The 20399-nt window shown below is 36.0% G+C and overlaps 2 protein-coding genes, 1 long non-coding RNA gene and 1 pseudogene across 4 annotated transcripts; all 4 read left to right on the top strand.

Moving 5' to 3' along the window:
- The first annotated feature begins 5905 nt into the window (after nt 1–5905).
- LOC125472369 lies at nt 5906–6599 on the top strand. Its single transcript, XR_007254295.1, has 3 exons — nt 5906–6077; nt 6196–6277; nt 6412–6599. It is a non-coding gene; the product is annotated as an uncharacterized LOC125472369 (long non-coding RNA).
- Nucleotides 6600–8600: 2001 nt separating this feature from the next.
- Nucleotides 8601–15252, top strand: LOC103928692 (annotated as a pseudogene).
- Nucleotides 15253–15964: 712 nt separating this feature from the next.
- LOC103928693 (3-ketoacyl CoA thiolase 1, peroxisomal-like) lies at nt 15965–18908 on the top strand. Of its 2 annotated transcripts, none has more exons than XM_048573691.1 (11): nt 15965–16072; nt 16195–16422; nt 16506–16573; nt 16663–16765; nt 16855–16932; nt 17013–17403; nt 17616–17739; nt 17834–17942; nt 18102–18185; nt 18293–18429; nt 18709–18908. In XM_048573691.1, exons 6-10 carry the CDS (start codon nt 17351–17353, stop codon nt 18367–18369), a joined length of 447 nt encoding a protein of 148 aa, XP_048429648.1. In that variant the 5' UTR covers nt 15965–16072; nt 16195–16422; nt 16506–16573; nt 16663–16765; nt 16855–16932; nt 17013–17350; the 3' UTR covers nt 18370–18429; nt 18709–18908. The 2 variants fall into 2 exon arrangements, with proteins under 2 accessions (XP_048429648.1, XP_048429647.1); XM_048573690.1 differs by having other exon boundaries at nt 18630–18908.
- Nucleotides 15989–17324, top strand: LOC103928694 (3-ketoacyl-CoA thiolase 2, peroxisomal-like). The gene is made up of 7 exons (XM_048574183.1): nt 15989–16072; nt 16195–16260; nt 16363–16422; nt 16663–16740; nt 16855–16932; nt 17013–17195; nt 17307–17324. The coding sequence occupies exons 1-7, from the start codon at nt 15989–15991 to the stop codon at nt 17322–17324; spliced, it is 567 nt and encodes a 188-aa protein (XP_048430140.1).
- Nucleotides 18909–20399: the final 1491 nt, after the last annotated feature.

Below are 20399 nucleotides of genomic sequence, written 5' to 3'. Positions count from 1 at the left end.
CGCACACAATATCTTATAATGTTTAATTAAACAATCTCGTCAACAAGTGGAATTAAAACACAAATAATTAGAGCATCTCATTTTCTAAATGTTGACATATTGTGCTTGTGAAGCTATTCACACTTAAATATCTTGAATGAATATATTGGGTTTGACGATGCTGATGATACTATTTCATGTTGAGCAATGTTTCGTCTACCTTGATGGTAGAATATGGATTCCTCACAATGAAACATATTTATTCCAATCTCTACAAACTATCCGCACGTGTATGTTTGTATACAATGCATATCGTTTCATGTTATGCATTGTAAACTATCCAACTTTCAGTTGGTTTCTATTTTTAATCATCTCGTCTTCTCTGTGTGTTTTTTTTTTCTCTTTTTTTTTTTAATTTTTTTTTAATTTCAAATTCTTCAAGTACTTTTATATCGATTCTAATTATGATGAACTTTACAAAAAAGATTATAGAGAGGATCTTTACGGATCTTTAAACACTACATATCAAAGTTTACCTTGGGTACAATTTCTTTAAAAAAAATTATAGAACCAAATAAAAGCGTGGTGATCGTATCTATGTCCTAAGTTTGTTAGCCAATCTGTTGACATGTTTGCTTATTTATATGTATTTCAAATTGTACGTCAAAAATTTATCTCAATCAATAGATCAAATGTTTTGTATAACAGATTGGATTTGCCCAAAAAAACTTGAGATTCTATTGTAGAATGGATTAAATCTTAGAATTTTCTTTAGTGATAATGATTTATAATCACTTTGATATATATAGCTTTAATTATGTTACATTTTCCTCAAACTCGATCACTTTCTTCCGTATGTTCTTTATAACATGTTTTTCAAGTTGTTGGTTGGTTTGAAAATTCTAATCAATCTTCCCAACATAAAACGTTACTGCTGCAAGTGTTTTCCAAAAAAAAACAAACGTTACTGCAAGTGGGCCGTGCCAGACAATTTTATGAAAATATGGGCAATGGGCCACCAAAATCACGTGTTTGTGTCGCTGATTCGGATTTGGGAAATAAAATGTGCATAAAAAATCTAACAGGGATTCTTCTTATAAAAATATCTAAGATATTCACAGGGTCCATATACACAATATAAAGAAAAAAATATGAGGAAATGAGAGAAAAGTTCTGATATATTAGAACTAAAACAACCCAGAAACCCAAGTTCGGAAAAACCATGAATTTTGTAAAATTTTTCATGTTTAGGTCGAGAAAAACATTAAAAAAAAAAAAACAAATAAATAAGGAGTTTGATCTTTATATGAATTCTGAATTGCCAAATGCAAGACCTACTTCATCAGTTGGATTTTTATGCTAGATGTTGATCAAAGTCTAATTACTACAGCTAAATAAGGTGACATGTCTACCTTTCTTAAAAGTAGACAGTCTGCCTTGTTTGCTGCCCCTCGACAGTTGACACTCATGCACGGGCCCTTCAACATACATATACAGTATAATTAGCTATTACTGTCAAGATTTAGAAATATAACCGCCGGAGGCCTCCTCGGACAATGCTCGAACTCACTTTGATCGGGTTTGAATCCCCTTCGCGTGGTTAAATTCTAAAAATTTGATCACTGGTCTAAAAACCTACTTTGTGCCCACAATTTGACTACTTTTCAAAAGTTCCCATGTCACCATATACAAATATATCATTATACTAGGTAAGGTTATTGCCTCAAATTGTTTTTACTCAAGGATTTTCTTTTCCATTAAAGTTCCCAAGAAAGGAAAAATTAATGAAAATGATTTCAAAACTTTGAGTTTTAACGAAAATGACAAAATAAGGGATAAAGTGAATAGTACCAAAATTGACTTTTTAGTGTAAAAATATGGTTTTTCGTTAAAATGAACAGTACTGAAAGTTTTTCGTTAAAGTTCCCTAAAAGAAATTGTATCGTGAAATTGCTTAGTCACTTTCATTTGCGTATGCAATTGAGTTGTAGGGCCTTGTTAACTTGTCCCCTTCTAATTTTGTGTGGTCTACTTGCTGTTGTTTTAATCTAATGGTTTCATGTTCCCACTGTGAACGTTGTGTAATTTTCTTACATAACACTCTTGACTCTTGACAGTGGTCTAATTCCGTGTGAACAATTTGGGCTTTCGCTCTCATGGGGCTTTTTCTATTCGTTACATGCACACACTCTTTTAAAGTCCGTCTAACTTTCTTTTTCTTCATCCTTCTTCTCTTATTTTTTTAGTACATTAATATTTTTACACTATAAAGAGGGGGAGTTCGACTAAATTCCATAATAAGCAACCTAATTTGATATCGAATTTGCCATCCATGATATCTGAACCTAAGTCTTTTCCCTCTCCTCTTTGTCCATCGCATTTGCATCTTACTTAGTATCCATTTAGATTGGTAAAATTAGATAATACTTCTTTTGTTAAACATATTAATCTAATTTATCGAAGGACTACCAACTTGTGCACGTCTTAATTTGTAGAAAGGTCGTTTGAAACGATTGTTTTTGGACTTATCTGTGACTTGTACACACACACACACACTTCCTTTAACTTGACCATTTGTTGCAAGTTTAGTCCTTTCCGTCACTTTCATAATTCAATCTTAGGGCAAGTTAGGCAACTCACCTCACATTTTAAAAATAAAAGGATATTTTGGAGCAATAGTCCATGAAATTACCCATGCTTTACATGCATGTAACTCCTCGCAACTCATTATTTGTTCATGCAAGTTCATCTTCAAACAAAGGATCCCAATAACACCGTGTGTGACGAATGTGTGATGAGGTATGAAAGTGTCGTGACATCAATAGTTGAGGTAGTTTTTTGTACTTTACCCTTTGTTTTTTTTTAATAATAAGCAGCCGCTTTTTTTTTTTTTTTTTTTTGTCCTTTTTTCTCACTCTTTTATCAAACATCAACTTTTTCTTTTTTTCTTTTCATTTTTTTCATTTTTTTTCACCATTTTTTTTTCTTTTCTATTACAATATTTAGGCCCCGACACCTTCTCTCGTCTTAAAGAATTACTCTACGAGATCTTTAGACGGGTAGGAAATTTTTTACAAGGCTAGGTAGGGAAAATATAGGTTAAAGAAATAAAAAAAAAGACTCACATAAACGCTCATGGTTGATTAGGGAAAATAATTATAAGGGCTGGCTAGAAAGGCTCAAACGAAAAGAAAAAAAAATGCCTATGTCATTTCCAATATTTTGCATGAATGATGAATGTAACGAGAGGTATAAAGTAAGTTCTAGAGATGCATGTAAAAATGAGAACATGCACACAAGAATAAATGAGATTGATGCATAATGATTCAATCTATTTTAGGCTCAAAAGCTCACAAAGGGTCATATAAAGTCACTAGATTCACATATGAAGTGTTAAATCATGCTCTAGTTTCACATCAACAAGGCTATATGCATTTGGTTTTCCAAGTCGCGGCCATCAAAATATGGTTAAAACAAAGATAATGTAAAGAACCTAATTTGGAAGTAGCCAATAAAACAAGCCTCCAAGAAAAATAAAATATTTTTGAACTTTTCAAAATTTTATATTTTTTTATGTATTTATTTTTTTAAAACTAAAATGAAGAAGACTACAAAATGAAGATAAGAATAATGAAGATAGACAACAAAGGTACAGAAAAAGAAAAATAAATGAATACAACTCTTGGACAAAGAAATTGTCACATCCAGGCCCGGGGCCCCACCACATTTCGGTCTCGACTCTACTGTAGCATGATATTATCCGCTTTAGGCCCTGACCACGCCCTCACGGTTTTGTTTCTGGGAACTCACACGAGAACTTCCCAGTGGATCACCTATCATGGAATTGCTCTTGCGCGATCTGCTTAACTTTGAAGTTCCGATAAACTCTGAAGCCAATGAACTCCCAAAAGGCCTCATGCTAGGTAGAGATGGGAATATACATATAAGGCTTACATGATCCACTCCCCTGGGCGATGTGGGATCTTACAATTCACCCCCTCAGGGACCCAACGTCCTCGTCGGCACACACGCGGGCAGGGATTGGCTATGATACCAAATTGTCACATCCCAACCTGGGCCCCACCACATCCCGGGCTCGACTCTACCGTAGCATGATATTGTCCGCTTTGGGCCCCGACCACGCCCTCAGGGTTTTGTTTCTGGGAACTCACACGAGAACTTCCACGCCATCACGGTTTTATTTTTGGGAACTCACACAAGAACTTCCCAATAGGTCACCCATCATGGGATTGCTCTTCCACGATCTTGCTTAACTTTGGAGTTCCGATGAACTCCGAAGCCAGTGAGCTTCCAAAAGGCCTCGTGCTAGGTAGAGATGGGAATATACATATAAGGCTTACAGGTTCCACTCCCTTGGGCGATGTGGGATCTTACTTCCACCCCTCTTATGGGCCCGACGTCCTTGTCGGCACACACGCAGCCAAAGATTGGCTCTGATACCAAATTGTCACATCCCGACCTGGGCCCCACCACATCCCGGGCTCGACTCCACCGTAGCACAATATTGTTTGCTTTGAGCCTCGACTACGCCCTCACGGTTTTGTTTCTGGAAACTCACACGAGAACTTCTCAGTGGGTCACCCATCATGGTATTGCTCTCGCACGGTCTTGCTTAACTTTGGAGTTCCGATGAACTCCGAAGCCAGTGAGCTCCCAAAAGGCCTCGTGCTAGGCAGAGATGGGAATATACATATAAGGCTTACAACATTCACTCCTCTAGGTGATGTGGGATCTTACATAAACTTTTTGGATTTAAAGGAGATGGGCAAGCAAAGATGTAGATGGAATCCACCCCTAAACTTGAATTTTTGTATTGGCAACACGATTAAGTGGCTCCACTTTTCTGCAAAAATACAAAACAATGGGTAAGCTAACAAGAGACTTAAGAAAATAATTTATTATTGAAAAATAAATAAAAAACTAACAATTAACATTAAAGCTAAACCAACTAAAACAATTTAACAATCCAATTAGTAAGTAATATAATCAAATTTGATCCCAGGCAATGGCGCCATAAACTTATTGCGAAAATTAGATAACCATAATTAACCTCATTAAGTCTCAAATTTTAGTGCTCGCAAGTATATGAATCATATGACAGTATAACATATAAGGACGGATATTATGCCACATAAATCAAATTGATTCTAAAGTCTTACTAATTAAATTGAAACAAATTATAATTGAGAAGTTTTAACGAGAAAGATATATATGATTTGAATTAAATTGAAATGACATACAACTTAAAAATAAAATGCATAAAATAATAAGATTATGGTCTCCTTCAAGCTCATAGTAAAAGGAAAAGGATCCTCTTCGGATTTTTTCTTCCTAATCCATCAAATCAGAGGATTCGTGTTGTTAAAATTTGATCTAATGACTGAAGTTATTATAATTTTTAAAGTAAGCCATTGTTTATAGCTGTTAAATTAAATTTCAACAGTACAAATTCTTTACATACGTTTATATTTTTTGAAAATAAAAATGTATGGAAAACGAAATTGCACAGCGGCCATCAATCAATGATTTTTATCTCCTTCAAGCCCATGGTAAAATGATTCACACCTACCAAATGTTTTTTAAAATTGGCCTCAAATAGGAATTCATATTGGTTTTCAAATTGAGTTTTTGGTAAAACACAAAAAAAAGTAGTTGCTTTAGTGATATTTTTTTTCATTGATAAGTGAGAAGTTTTTTGTTCGATTTTCACCAAAAACGAATTTAAACTATATTATTGTTAGGCAATTATGAGACTAATTTCACACACTTCTCTTTACTATAAATAATATCATTTTATTCAAAAGAAAAAATAAAAACAAAAAACAAAAAACAAAATCAAAAAGTAGTTGTTGGGGGACAGCTCAGTGTGGATAGTATCAACTGTTCCCACAGACCATTGCATATGTTTTTGCTGCTCCACAAATTTTAGTTGATCAAAGAGCTTTCTGCAAATTCCATTTTATAGAGAGAGAGAGAAAGAGATGGTTAAAGCAATGAACAGACAGAGGGTTCTGCTGCAGCATTTGAGACCCAATTCTTCTGTTTCTTCTTCCAATTATGAATCTGCTCCTCTTTCCGTAAGTTTATATCCACTTTCTTTTCTGTTGACTTCTTCATTTTTGTAAATATTTTTGTTTTATATTATTTTGTTTTTTTTTAGATTTTAATTTATTTTCTTCTGAATTGTTTTGTTAGCCTTCAATATGTGCAGATGGAGATATAGTGCTGCTGCCTACCATAGAACAGCTTCTTTTGGAGACGATGTAGTGATTGTGGCGTGAGTGATTTAAACTGACCGATAAAGTTACTTAATTTTTACTACTTTAAAGTCTTTGTAGAAAATTTATAGCAAAGTTTGTAACCTTGTAGCTTTTCTGTATTAAATCTTGCTGCGAAAATCATGTTAAATAGGGCGTATCGGACTGCCATTTGCAAGGCAAAGCGAGGCGGTTTTAAGGACACTCTACCGATGATTTACTGGCACCTGTTTTAAAGGTTTGGTACAATTCCTGAATTCCCAACTCAATTCCGGAGGAATGAATGTGTTTCTTCAAATTATGAATGTATCTGCACTGTCCCTATGAAGCCGAGTTTGAATCTTTGTCCACGCAGTTTATATTAATTTAAAGTAGAATATTGCATTTAGAAAAAAAAAAGGATAAGATATTGACCTATGCAGCCACTGGCTCACTTACAGCCACTGAGTGCAGGATGCAGCATTTTACGCTGGCTTCCCGGGTAAGTTTTCAACCATATTTGATGTTTGGAGGCCTTTTGTTTTGGCATTAATTTTAGCTTAGTGTTATGGTCTGTCGGGTAAGTTTCAAGGAAGCTTCCTAATTCAACCTACGTACGTTGTCAATAAGATTCTTAAACCTTTGATTAGATACCGTTGATGTTTCCAAAGCCACATTAGATACTGTTGATGTTTCCAAAACCAACTTACAAAGTTATCCTCTTTTCACGTTTTTCAAACTTCACCTATTGTCTTGCTTCAAGTTCATGCACATATAATTATATTTAAGATTGACAGCTGCTTGTAACTTTGAATAAGAAAAACAATAACGTTTTGTGTGTACAACTTAATCTCCTTGGTTTACCTTTTTACCTTCGTTTAACAAATATTTTGCTAGTAGGATTTTAAGAATCAAAGTACAGGTTTCTTTTTTTTATTTTTTTTTATTTTTTAGTAAAATACAAGTTAGTTAGACAGGACCAATCTGTATCAATATGTCTTGGCAAAGTTTCTCTAAAAAGCTAAGCATGTCTATGGTGAATAAGAACACAAGGAATCTAGTGATTGAGTTTGAGAAAAAAAACGTACATATACATGCTAAAAGTTAGACCGTAACCATTTCAATCACTAATGCCCTTTGTTCTTATTTAGATTTGAATATTTACAATGTATAAAAGCCCAGAACGAGAGAATGTGGTTATAGATTCGGTAACTCAATATTTTTAAAATAACGCGCTAACCCTCAAGAGGCCGTGGCCCACATTCCGGTCTCAATGTGTTCACTTTTCATTATTTATACCCCACACAGAAAGCGAGGCGAGCCACAAACACACAACACACACACGCGAGAGAGAGAGAGAGAGAGAGAGAGAGAGAGAGGGAGAGAGAGAGAGAGAGAGAGAGAGACGGCAGCGATGGAAAACATTGGAGGAGCTGCAGAAAAGGGGCTGAAGCAGCAGAAGAACTCAGATGTGAATGAGGGGAAAGAAGCAGAGAAAGCTATGAAGATGAAGCCGACCTCAACAGAAGAGGAGATGGTGAAGATCATGGTTCCGAGGGAGACAAACGGCTCATGCTTCAAGCCAAAAGCTGGAAGTGTGTTTCCCGCCAAAAGAAAATCCGTGAAACGCATGATGTTTGATCGTTTTGTGCTCAAGCACTTTGGCTCCTCTGCTGTGAGCGTGTGGCCTCCCAATCCCCACAAACCCTAATAAAATGTATAGCGATCTTCTCTCTCACTTCTCATCACAACACATGAAACACCCCCAAATTACACACCAAGACAGAAGATAGAATTCACCCCATACCCACTACCCCCAACAAACCCGCATGTGTAATTATCATTCAGCACCTTACTCTTTGCAGAAGCACTTGGTTCATGATGTGTGGCTTTTTAATGTTATATGTTGATCTCTGGTTAATTTTAATTCAATGCATAAACACTTCATTTATTATGTGTTTTTGTTCCGTACATATGGATGCTCGTAGTTCCCATCACTCACATCAGCAAGACACTCGCAAACAAAGGAGACCATCATTTATTCTTTTTTATCCAGGGACCCATTTTTCTTTTCTTTTTTGGACACGTCAACTTAATGGTGGCTGTCCGAACGTGATTGGACGAAATTAAAAAAATAATTAAATGGGAAAGTTTGAGGGTGGTCTTGTGACACGTCAACTTAATGGTCGCCCAAGCCGCCTTGGCGCCTGCCTAATTCCTTCCCCGCCCGATTAAGAGTTAATCCCTGCGGCTGGCCACCGCCCAGCTCCTAGGCGTCCCCTAGACGGATTTTAAGAACTCTGCTATTCATAATATGTTTTTATACCATATTTTTATATCAACTTAGATGACATCTGATATATACATGCGCATCATTTGAGTTTGAGTTAAAAATCTGATTAATTCAAATGATATGTTGTCCACGTATGCGTATGAAAATGTGGTACAACTCGAGTGTCCGTCAAATATCAAAAGTTTTTCTCCTCCCAGAACACCATCTCTGACGACTGACCGTCTTCCTCCGTCTCTGCTTCGATCCTAACGACGTTGTCTTGGTCTCGTCGTGATTCGCCAAGCCAAAACGCTGTGTTCTGCCGGATTTACTTCGCCTCGGTCTTTATATGTGAGAAAAAAAACAGAGAGAAAGAGAGAGGGGAATTGAACGTCGAAACGCCGGCTTATCGGGATTTGGGGGTTTCTATGGGGCTCGGCAGCGATGAAGAGGTTGTGGTTGAAGAAAGCGATGGTGTTGGCGGTGGCGGTGGTTGTGGAGGCAAATCGTACGGAGGTTCTGTTTCCTGCTCGATTTGCCTTGAAGTCGTGGCCGATAATGGGGATAGATCTTGGGCCAAGCTGCAATGCGGGCATGAATTTCATCTAGGTGAGTCAAAATTGAATCTAATTTGGATTTTGATTTTCCGGTGCTGGGTTGTTTGATTGGTCGAGACAATTGTAAGAAAGATAAGAAATTGAAGAAATATAAATTACGAAATTTAAACTGAATTATGCTTCATTGAATTAAAGCTTTGGTTTTGTTGGGTTGTCATTGTTCTAGACTTACATATACATATATATACATATATGGTTCTTTCATAATCTGTTGGTTATGCAAGATATGATGATTAGATCTTTCATGTAGTTGTATTTCTACATTTCGCTTTGTTGTAGTTGTTTGATTCAATAGATCATTCTTCAGATTACTTTGATAAAATTTGACGTCAGTATATTTTTCCGAATATAGTATTACTTGATTTTTAAATCACCTCATATCAGAAAATGGCGTTGCATGTTTACTGAGGCATAGTTATATAGTTCTTATAAGGACATAAGTTTAGTTATGCCTTTTCACTGAAGATGATACCGAGCTTTCATGTTCCTTTATTTTTTTGTTTTCATTCTTTCAGATTGCATTGGTTCAGCCTTCAATATAAAAGGGGCAATGCAATGCCCTAATTGTCGGAAAATCGAGAAAGGTCAATGATTTTATTCTAATGGATGCCGTTCATTTCCGGAATTGAACTTGGAAGACTGGACACATGATGAGGATCTCTATGATTTAAGTTATCCTGAAATGGTATATAGTTTAGATACTTGTTGAATTTTAACTTGTATTTTTCAGTTCCTTTTTGTGAATATTCAAGTTTTGTAGTCAAAAACTCTTGTTAATGGTTTTCCAGAATTAACAGTGTTTTAGGCAATTTTCTCTTTTAGTATATATATAATATAATATAATTTGCTTCCTCAAACCCGAAGCTCCGATTGCATCCATTGTCATTTCGATGTGGGAGAGGGTAGTTGTTGGTCTTCCTTTCTCTCCGCTCCCCATACCTCTCGCCGTAAAGCCCACAAACCAAGTAGTGAGCGGTCATGCTCGGTTCGGGGGTTAGGTTTCTGAGGGGATGGGTTTTAGTGACAGGGAGATAGCGATTCGAAGGAGTGAAAGAGAGTTGTGCTCGATTTGGGTGGGGGTGTAGGGTTAGGAGAATGGGCTGCGTGTTGGTTGCACGGAGAGAGAGGGAGAATTCGATCGGCAACCCATGGATGATATTTCGGTCAAACTCGCAGATCCATGTTCGATCCTCCAATTTCTCAGCAAAACATTCATCCAGTTCCCAGATCCACAAGAAGCATATTTTTTGCACCCCAACTTTGAATGCCTCGGTTTGTGCCTCAAAAAATATACTCTCTTCCTTGGATCTGTGACTCTGGATTGCTGAAAATTAGGTTCTTTGCACCCCAACTTTGAATTTTAGCATTTTTTTTCTACGGATTAATGCAATCAGTTTGTTGATTTTTATACATACGTTTGTGGATGAAGGGTTTAGGTGCTCTTGAAGATGCCCACCCTGATTTTTTTACACCAAGTGGAGATGGCGACCCAGGCATTCCAACCGGCGCAGGTCCTTCAATCTTTTCAGTTTTTGGTAATTTTTTATTGCTGTTTGGTTGCTGAGAAAGAGAGGGAAAATAAGAGAAAGTATCAAAGTTGATACAAATCATTTGTTTTTAGTCACATTGATTTTTATTGTGAGATATTATATGACTATAGTTTATAATTACCTGTGGACTTGAATAGTATTATCTAAAGCTCTCTCACTACTCAGATGTATCTATATAGTAAGAAATTGCTGTGCAGGTGAACTACAAACCTCAAATTCTCTCCTTCTGTATATTTGCGGTTGCTTTTCCGTATAAAGCTTCTCTTGCAAAGAAATTCAAAGGCCTCTAATTGTATTCATGGACTATAACTGTAATTATACAATGTACATTATTATTTAAATGTAATAAGGTATAATTTCTATATAAAGTCAATTTAAACTCATTAAAATATACGATCTTTAAATACAAAAGTACATTTGAAAGAAGTTTAAGTAATATATGAATGCCATATATTTTATTATGTTCAAAATTGAAATTAGAATCGTGCTATTCTTTGATATGAATGAAGTACATGGTGTTCTCCTTCAAAATTGAAATTAGATTTCTCCATCCCCTTAATTAAATGAAATATCAGAAAATTACTTTCCCCTTGCTTTGTTTGCCAAATATTATGCTTATATCTGTTTAATTTCATTTTCTATCAGCAAAAGAACTGTGATACCAATGTTTACTCATCTTTTCCCAGGGAAATACTGCATTTAAGGAAAAGCCTGAAATAATGTTGTCAAGTGCTATACCGAAGCTATCAGATTGAACATGATGTGTGCAACTTATGATTGCAACCGTGCAACTGCTTACTTGGAGGTAATAGTCATTCTATTGCATGCATATCTTTAGAATCTTTGTTTTCATAACTATTGGTGAAAGCACTGCAGATCAAATCATGTTATATATACTTATTGTAAACAGTTCTGTTTGTAAAAGGACAGTTGGGTGGTTTGGCGTTAGTTGCTGTTATCCAGATTTGTATCTTTATGTGGAAATGAGTCGTAGCTGGTAAATGAGAAGCAGAGTAAGCAAATTACGGAGATACCTCCGGAAGAGTACAAAATGCCACTGGTATGGATTGACTTGGAAATGATTGGTGTGGGTAAAATAATGTATGTTCCCTTTACCTTTTGTTATTTGTGGATAAAATAATGTAGGTTCCTGTCATGGTTTCTTTTTATTCTCCAAAAATAGATTTTTAATATGCAGTTTACTGAAATTTCAGTCCTTGGTGTGAAGCTCCTTATAAGGATGCTGCAGAGAGAACGGCATCTGGGAATTTACCTCTTAATGCATTTTTGTCTGAGGTATCTTCGTTTTCATTGCTACCCTGTTTAAATTAGCTTACATATGCTCTTCGTGGATTTTTTTTCCATTTATTTTGGATGATATACATGTTTCCCTTTTTTCTTTGTTTAAAGAATCTCCTTAAGCCAATTGTAAATTGTAACTGTATCTTTGTTTTTTTGTGATTCCATTGAGCCCTCATGACACTGTTAAATCCAAACCAAAGTTTGGAGAGTTTGATATATGTTGGATACAATGGCAGTCCTGCTTCAGCCATCCATGTTACTAGAAGAAGATCAGTAGATCGTAAAAGGAAACAAACAGAAAGAAATGTTAGCTGCTTCGTTTTTGGTCCTAAAAATGCAGGAAAATCCCCTCTTTTAAATTCATTCATAGGAAGGTATGGCTTTCCCCCTTCACTGTACTCAACATAGTAAATTAGTTCCGTATATTATGAATGTGAAGAGAAAGGGTACCACCATACCTAATCCCATTTTCTGAATCTTTGGTATAACAAAATTTATTGGGTGATAACTTCCTAGCTCTCAGATGCTGTTATAGTTTCTACACAAATGAACTATTTTGCTCCTGAAACTACCCAATCTTCTTTTCTTTTTTCTTTTCAAACTGAGACAAAGCTCACCGTGCCTCCCTTTCCTGTTTGACTCTGGTCTATCTTCCATCTTAAAAAAGTATAGCATCTGGTGATTACATATGATGGGATTGTCTCTTGGTAAATGCAACGATTCCCGTTTTAATTTCTCATGTCTCCTAAATCCCTAAGATTGTATTTTTGCCTGATGAGAAGAGAAGGTTCATACTCCTCTTGCCTCTAAACACTTAATTTGGAGTATGCAGTTTTGACTCCTGTTATATTCTCATTAGGGAATAGGGATACAAAGCTCAATACTTTCGAATGATAAAAGTTTTTGTCAAGATTCTGACTTGATATATGTGCGTAGATATGTAGCCTATAGAGAGAGCTATATTCACTGATAACAAATGGATGTGTAGGAACGTATGAGACAACAATCACTCATTCTTGTGTAAACTTCTCATATTGTCTTTGATTGCTTTAGGTGGTAATTATGTTGCTCCTTGAGATAATAATAGTATGACTGAAATGCTCTCTGATTTGTGAATAGATCATTTTTGCAGCATTTTTCCTTTGTGGGTATTTATAAAAGTTTAATTTTGTTCATGCAACTGAATCTTCTAAATGTGGTCCAGATTATAAAAAATGCTGATCTTGAAGAATTACGGGAATTAAGATCTGGTACATATGGAACTGTTTATCACGGAAAATGGTGGGGAACAGATGTTGCTATAAAGCGAATAAAAAACAGCTGTTTTGCAGGAAGATCATCAGAGCAAGACCGACTGGTGGGTTTCCTGAACAAATTTGTTTTGTCATTTTTTCCCATCACCTGCACAGTTGGTGTTGAGGAAAGTTAACATCTTTAGTTGTTTTATGACAATAATCCGTGACATTAAATGTTAGAGTAATATGATTTTCTTTGGCTTCTGGCACCTATCATGACATTCACCATCTGCCTTAAAACAAAGGTGTCATTTTTATCTGGAATATCTTGGTACCTTATGGACAATCTTTAAATTTCTTGCGAAAATTTGTATTTTCATTTGACATGCATGTGAAGTTGATTGTTCATTTGGCTGTATCAGACAAAAGACTTCTGGAGAGAGACTCAAATCCTTTCAGCCCTCCATCATCCAAAAGTGGTTGCATTATATGGGGTAGTACCTGATGGAGGTGGAGGAACGTTGGCAACTCTAAATGAGTACATGGATGCTGCTTTTGGCATGGAATACTCGCATTCAAAGAATATTGTTCATTTTGATTTGAAGTGTGACAATCTGCTAGTGAACTTGAGGGATCCTCAACGACCTATATGCAAGGTAAGTTAGTCTGGAACCAAGTTACATGTTCAGTGATCGACGTAAAAGCACATTATTAGAAAGCATTTTCCTTTGTTGTCTTAATGCAGAATTGGAAAATTTGTTAAAACTAGGTACACTATTACTGTGCCAAAAGTTTCCCAGCTGATCGAATTGGGTAGATCCAATGGGAATTTTCTCTTATATGGAGGGTAGAAGTCAGAATGTGATGTTTGTAAAGGAACCTTTTATGTGAAATTTTAGCCCCATATCAAAATGTTTCTTTATTTGATTTTTTTCCATGGGGACTTGGATGAAAGATTTTTTTTTTTTTTTTTAAATACTGGTGATTGGGGATTGATCTTTTAGGTTGGAGATTTTGGTTTATCGAGAATCAAACGCAATACTTTGGTATCTGGTGGTGTGCGAGGAACTCTTCCTTGGATGGCACCAGAACTGTTAAATGGTAGCAGCTGCCGGGTTTCCGAGAAGGTAAGTATGACTTTATATACATGTCAGCAATGTAAGGAATTGTTTGTTTAGTAATTAACGTTATTGAATTAGAATTGTTTGTTTATTACTTAACGTTATTGAATTAACTTTGACAGGTTGATGTTTTCTCATTTGGAATTTCACTATGGGAGATCTTGACCGGGGAGGGAACCATATGCCAATATGCATTGCGGTGCCATCATTGGTAAGTTTATGTCATGGACCTAGTTATCATCAGTACTGATTGCGAATGAAAGTCCACCTATGTGATGATTGAAAGGGAAATAAAATGATTCTTTTATAAAAGAAATTTTGCTGACGAAAAATATCTTTGTATCTGTTTTGAGCCTCTTTCCCTTGCTTTGAATTAGGATTAGTATGGGACACTTTGTATCTGTATATCATTTTTTCTACTGATTTGGAAACTTGTGAACGAAGGTGGGATTGTGAAGAACATTCTTTGACCTCCTATTCCTGAACGGTGTGATTCCGGGTGGAAGAACCTGATGGAGCAGTGCTGGTCACCTGATCCTGACATCCGTCCATCATTCTCCGAGATAACTAAGAGGTTGCGAGCAAAGAGACGATCTACAGTTTTTCTACTAAGTTGGTGTCCATGTATTTTTGCGGAAGAAACGATTCTCCATATGTATATAAACACAGAAATCATAGAGCTTTGTTTGGTTTACCTTGCCCCTTTTCTTTTCTTGATCTGTAAAATGTGCATTCACCAGCCTTTGATGATGATGGCTCTTCGTAGAAATAAAACCAACACTGAATAGACGATAGATGAGTACTTAACCGTGCTCTATATGACTCCTCGTCTATTTATTGTGCCCTAGTTTTGATTTTTGATTAAAAGTGTGTAATCAGTTATTCATATGTGACAAATGCTAAGGAGATTTTCTCATAAGTCGAACTCTCTATGAATTATGTCATCTTATGTTTTAGTATAATATTTTATAATATTAAAGTCGAGTCTCCTTAGCATTTTTTTACGTACACTTATATTTTTTGTAAGCAAAAAAGTATCGAAAACGAAATTGCACCGCAGCCATCAATCAATGATTTTGGTCTCCTTCAAGCCCCTGGTAAAATGATTCACAACTACCAAATGCTTTTTAAAATTGGCCTCAAGTGGGAATTCATATTGGTTTCCAAATTGAGTTTTGGTAAAACACAAAAAAAAGTAGCCGTATTACGGTTTGGTGATATTTTTTTTTACTGGTAAGTGAAAGGTTTTTGCTTTTTAAAATTGGCCTCAAGTGGGAATTCATATTGGTTTCTAAATTGAGTTTTGGTAAAACACAAAAAAAAAGTAGCCGTATTACGGTTTGATGATATTTTTTTTTACTGATAAGTGAGAGGTTTTTGGTTCGATTCTTACCAAGGACGAATTTGAACTATATTATTGATAGCTAATTGTGAGACTAAATCCACACTCTCCTCCTTAGTGTAAATAACATCATTTTATTCAAAAAGAAAAAAAAAAAAAACAAAAACAAAAAATAGTTGTTGGGGGACAGCTCAGTGTGGATAACATCAACTGTTCCCACAAACCATTGCTTATGTTTTTAGCTGCTCCAAAAATTTAATTGATCAAAGAGCTTTCTGCAAATTCCATTTTCTAGAGAGAGATGGATGTAGCAATGAACAGACAGAGGGTTCTGCTGCAGCATTTGAGACCCAATTCTTCTGTTTCTTCTTCCAATTATGAATCTGCTCCTCTTTCTGTAAGTTTATATCCACTTTCTTTTCGGTTGACTTCTTCATTTTTGTAAATATTTTTGTTTTATATTATTATTATTATTTTTTTTTAGATTTTAATTTATTTTCTTCTGAATTGTTTTGTTAGGCTTCAATATGTGCAGCTGGAGATAGTGCTGCTGCCTACCATAGAACAGCTGCTTTTGGAGACGATGTAGTGATTGTGGCCTGAGTGATTTAAACTGACTGATAAAGTTACTTGATTTTTGTGTCTTCGTATAAAATTTATAGCAAAGTTTGTAACTTTATTTGCAAGGCAAAGCGAGGCGCTTTTAAGGACACTCTACCTGATGATTTACTGGCACCTGTTTTAAAGGTTTGATACAGTTCCTGAATTCCCAACTCAATTCCAGAGGAATGAATGTGTTTTCTACCTGATGATCCTTGTTTTGAATACAGGCATTGCTGCTAGATTGGAGTCATTGACAGTTGATAAACTTGGCAGATCCCGTAAAATTAACCCTCTAGTATATTCCAACTCTCTTTGTTTACTAGATATAATGTTTAACATAAAGAAAAGGAATGTTTTTTTCGAACTGATATATGTTGTCAATAGGTGGATATCTTTGCACAAGCCCGCGACTGCCTTCTTCCAATGGGTATTACTTCTGAAAATGTTGCACAACGTTATGGTGTGACTCGGGAGGAGCAAGACCGCTGTGAGTTTTTTTAATCTGTTATAACATCTATTAACCGTTAGATAAACTGGTAATGCTGAAGCTGTAATTTAATGAATTTATGTAAATAGGTTGAATCACATAGGCATGCTGCTGTAGCCCAAGCATCTGGTAAATTCAAAGATAAAATTGTCCCTGTATCAACTAAGGTAAATTTCAGTTCGCAAAATGCCTTAGCATAAGTACAATTATATTTTATTTTCTTGTAATTGGTTATTTGTATCATCAGATTGTGGACCCAAAAACCGGAGAGGAGAGGCCTGTTACAATTTCTGTGGATGATGGTATCCGACCAAATACAAACATGAACGATTTGGCAAAACTAAAGCCTGCATTTAAACGAGATGGATCTACAACTGCAGATCTTTTATCACTCGATTTTTATAAAGCATTCTGCCTACTACACATGACAGTTTCTTCATTTAATTTTATACAACTCTTTCTTTACGTATGAAGGGTTTTTTTTTGTTTTGTATAACTTGTTTGAATCATTGTGAATCAGTTCATTACTTTTGACTTTCAGGAAATGCTAGCCAGGTGAGTGATGGTGCTGGAGCAGTCCTACTCATGAAAAGAAGTTTAGCTATGCAGAAGGGACTTCCTATTCTTGATGTTTTCAGGTATGATGTTGATTAACCCTGTTCAATCTAATTGCTTCAGGTAGAAAAAATATGAGGGCTCTCGAGTTGACTCTGTAATGCTGCTATGTTATATTAATTCTTAATAATTCTTTTCGTTGCTAATTGTTGTTAATTTCCATGAGATGGATATGTTCAAGAACTAACTACAGTTTGCTTTCTACTTTCGATACAACTTTATGATCTCTGTGCAGGAGTTTTGCTGCCAGTGGTGTGGATCCCGCTGTCATGGGAGTAGGTCCAGCTTCTGCAATTCCAGTAGCAGTGAAATCTGCTGGTCTTGAGCTTGATGATATTGATCTGTTTGAGATAATTGAGGTAGTCCATTGCTAATGAAAACTGTAACATTCACGATAAATGTAGTTTAGTTTGGAAGAATGTTCGGCTGAGCAGTTTAATTGGTTTTCTGTAGGCATTTGCATCTCAATATGTTTATTGTTGCAAGAAATTGGAGCTGGATCCTGAAAAAGTCAATGCTAATGGAGGCGCTATTGCTCTAGGCCATCCTTTAGGCGCTACAGGTATATGAAGTGAAGCTGAAGCTAATGTGTGATGACATAAACATGCGTGCACGTGTGTCTAATGTGCTATTATTTGGTTTATTTCCTGGTCTTACTGAACAACGAGGAAGTGGGGGTCTGTGTGATTTAACGTGAATACTGTATCTGTTCTTGTGTTAGGTGCTTGTTGCGTAGCAACTCTCCTAAATGAAATGAAGCGTCGTGGCAGGGATCACCGCTTTGGTGTTATCTTCATGTGCATAGGTATGGTTTTGCACCCCTTCAACTTGATTTGTTTATGAAGGAAGGCAGAATATTGAGAGCTTGATATGAGAATATGAAACTCAACTAAGCATGTGTCCTTGTTGCAGGCTCAGGTATGTGGGCTTCTGCAGTTTTTGAAAGAGGGGATTCAGTTGATGAGCTATGCAACGCTAGAACTGTATAAAGCAACATCTTGTGTCAAACGATGCTAAATAAACACTTGTTTAAAGCAACAATCTTGCAGGTTTCTTCCTGTTATGCTTTTTATATTATGGACTTTGTCCGTTAGTTGTCCTTGCCACACGTTTTATAATTACTTTGATTTTTAAGGACTTCTTGTCCGATAATTTTCCAAAACAAAACGTCGTTCAAGCATTCATTGTGCTGGAAGTTAGCACAATGAATGCTTCTTTTGACTAATTGAATGCCAATGGATCGGTGCAGAGAGCAAACACAATACAATCTCAGTGTACGAGCGACATTGCCTTGCTTCCATCTGTGTTGGTGCTTTATCCTTTTGCAGACGGCTGGGATGTTGCGGCCTACTGCAGCACTAATGGAGCCTTCCAACAAGATATTTGCAGTCTGGACTTAAAACGAACTAGAATATACATGCTTCACCTTCCAAACTAGAATCCTGAGTTTTTTTTTTCTCTCTCTCTTTTTATTATTTTGATCCAGCTAGGTCTGGTTCGTTCATCTTGAAATCCACTATTTCCTCTACACGCATGCTATCTTTAGTATTTTTCATTGGCATTTGGGAATGTCTCTCCTGACTCGAATATCGATCGACATTGCTGTTCATATACCTTCGATGAAGCTTCAGGTACATGAAAATTTCATTTAAATTTTAATACTATCCGATCGCGAGAAAGTAAGAAGAAGATGAAGAAGACGACCTCCAAATCCAATGAGGCGATCACTTGTAAAATGGCACAAACCAAACAATGCGAGATAATTTCCTTGTCATTTCTCAAGCTCACTGCTCAACTGGTCATGCAAGTTGGGTGTCATGCAACTTGTAAAATGGTAAGTTGGAAGTTTCAAGGAAGCTTGAAGCTTCCTCATTTCCCTCTTTTGGTCAAAAGAACGTTTTTAATTCCGTTCAACCTACGTCATCAATAAGATTCTTAAACCTTTGATTAGATATTGTTGATGTTTCGAAAGCCAACTTGCAAAATTATCATGTGCAATAAGAATAGTGATCGGGAACCATTCATCTTTCAAGTTTTCCTACTTTTACTTCATGCTTTTTTTTTTTTATCCTCTTTTCATGTTTTTCAAACTTCACTTAGTGTCTTGCCTTAAGTTCATGCACATATATTTGTATTTAAAATTGACAGCTACTTAAAACTTTGAGTGAGAAAAACATTAACATTTTGTGTTTACAATTTAACTCCTTGGTTTACCATTTTACCTTCGTTTAACAAATATTTTGCTTGTAGGATTTTAAGAATCAAAGTATAGGGTTTTTTTATTTTTTAATTTTTTTTTTAAATAGTAAAATACAAGTTAGTTAGACATGACCAATCTGTATCAATATCTCTTGGCAAAGTTTCTATAAAAAGCTAAGCATGTCTATGGTGAATAATAGCACAAGGAATCAAGTGATTGAGTTTGAGAAAAAAGTACATATACATGCTACAAGTTAGACCATCTACTTTATGGTACCATTTCAATCACTAACTCCCTTTGTTCTTATTTAGATTTGAATGTATACTAATGAATATTTCCAAAACTAAAATGGAACAAGTGGTAACGCGCTAACTCTCAAAAGATTAAGGCAAGTGGGGTCACCAAAACCATTTTTCCGTCTCAACATCTTTGTATCGTTTGCTGTTCCTTCATATCCTGGTCATCGTGTTCTTTTTCATTATTTATACCCCACACAGAGAAAGCGAGGAGACCCACAAACACAAAAACATCACACACACACACACACACGAGAGAGAGAGAGAGAGAGAGAGAGATGGCAGTGAGGGAAAATATTGGAGGAGCTGCAGAAAAGGGGCTGAAGCAGCAGAAGAACCCAGATGTGAATGACGGGAAAGAAGCAGAGAAAGCTATGAAGATGAAGCCGAACTCAACAGAAGAGGAGATGATGAAGATCATGGTTCCGAGGGAGACAAACGGCTCATGCTTCAAGCCAAAAGCTGGAAGTGTGTTTCCCGCCAAGAGAAAATCCGTGAAACGCATGATGTTTGATCGTTTTGT

This window comes from the organism of the source record quoted next, unplaced genomic scaffold (assembly GCF_019419815.1).
Source record: "Pyrus x bretschneideri cultivar Hongxiangsu unplaced genomic scaffold, Pyrus_bretschneideri_v1 Contig7, whole genome shotgun sequence".
Lineage (NCBI taxonomy): Eukaryota > Viridiplantae > Streptophyta > Magnoliopsida > Rosales > Rosaceae > Pyrus > Pyrus x bretschneideri.
The sequence above is the reverse complement of the archived record's forward strand: the minus strand, read 5'-3'. Positions and strand labels throughout refer to the sequence as shown.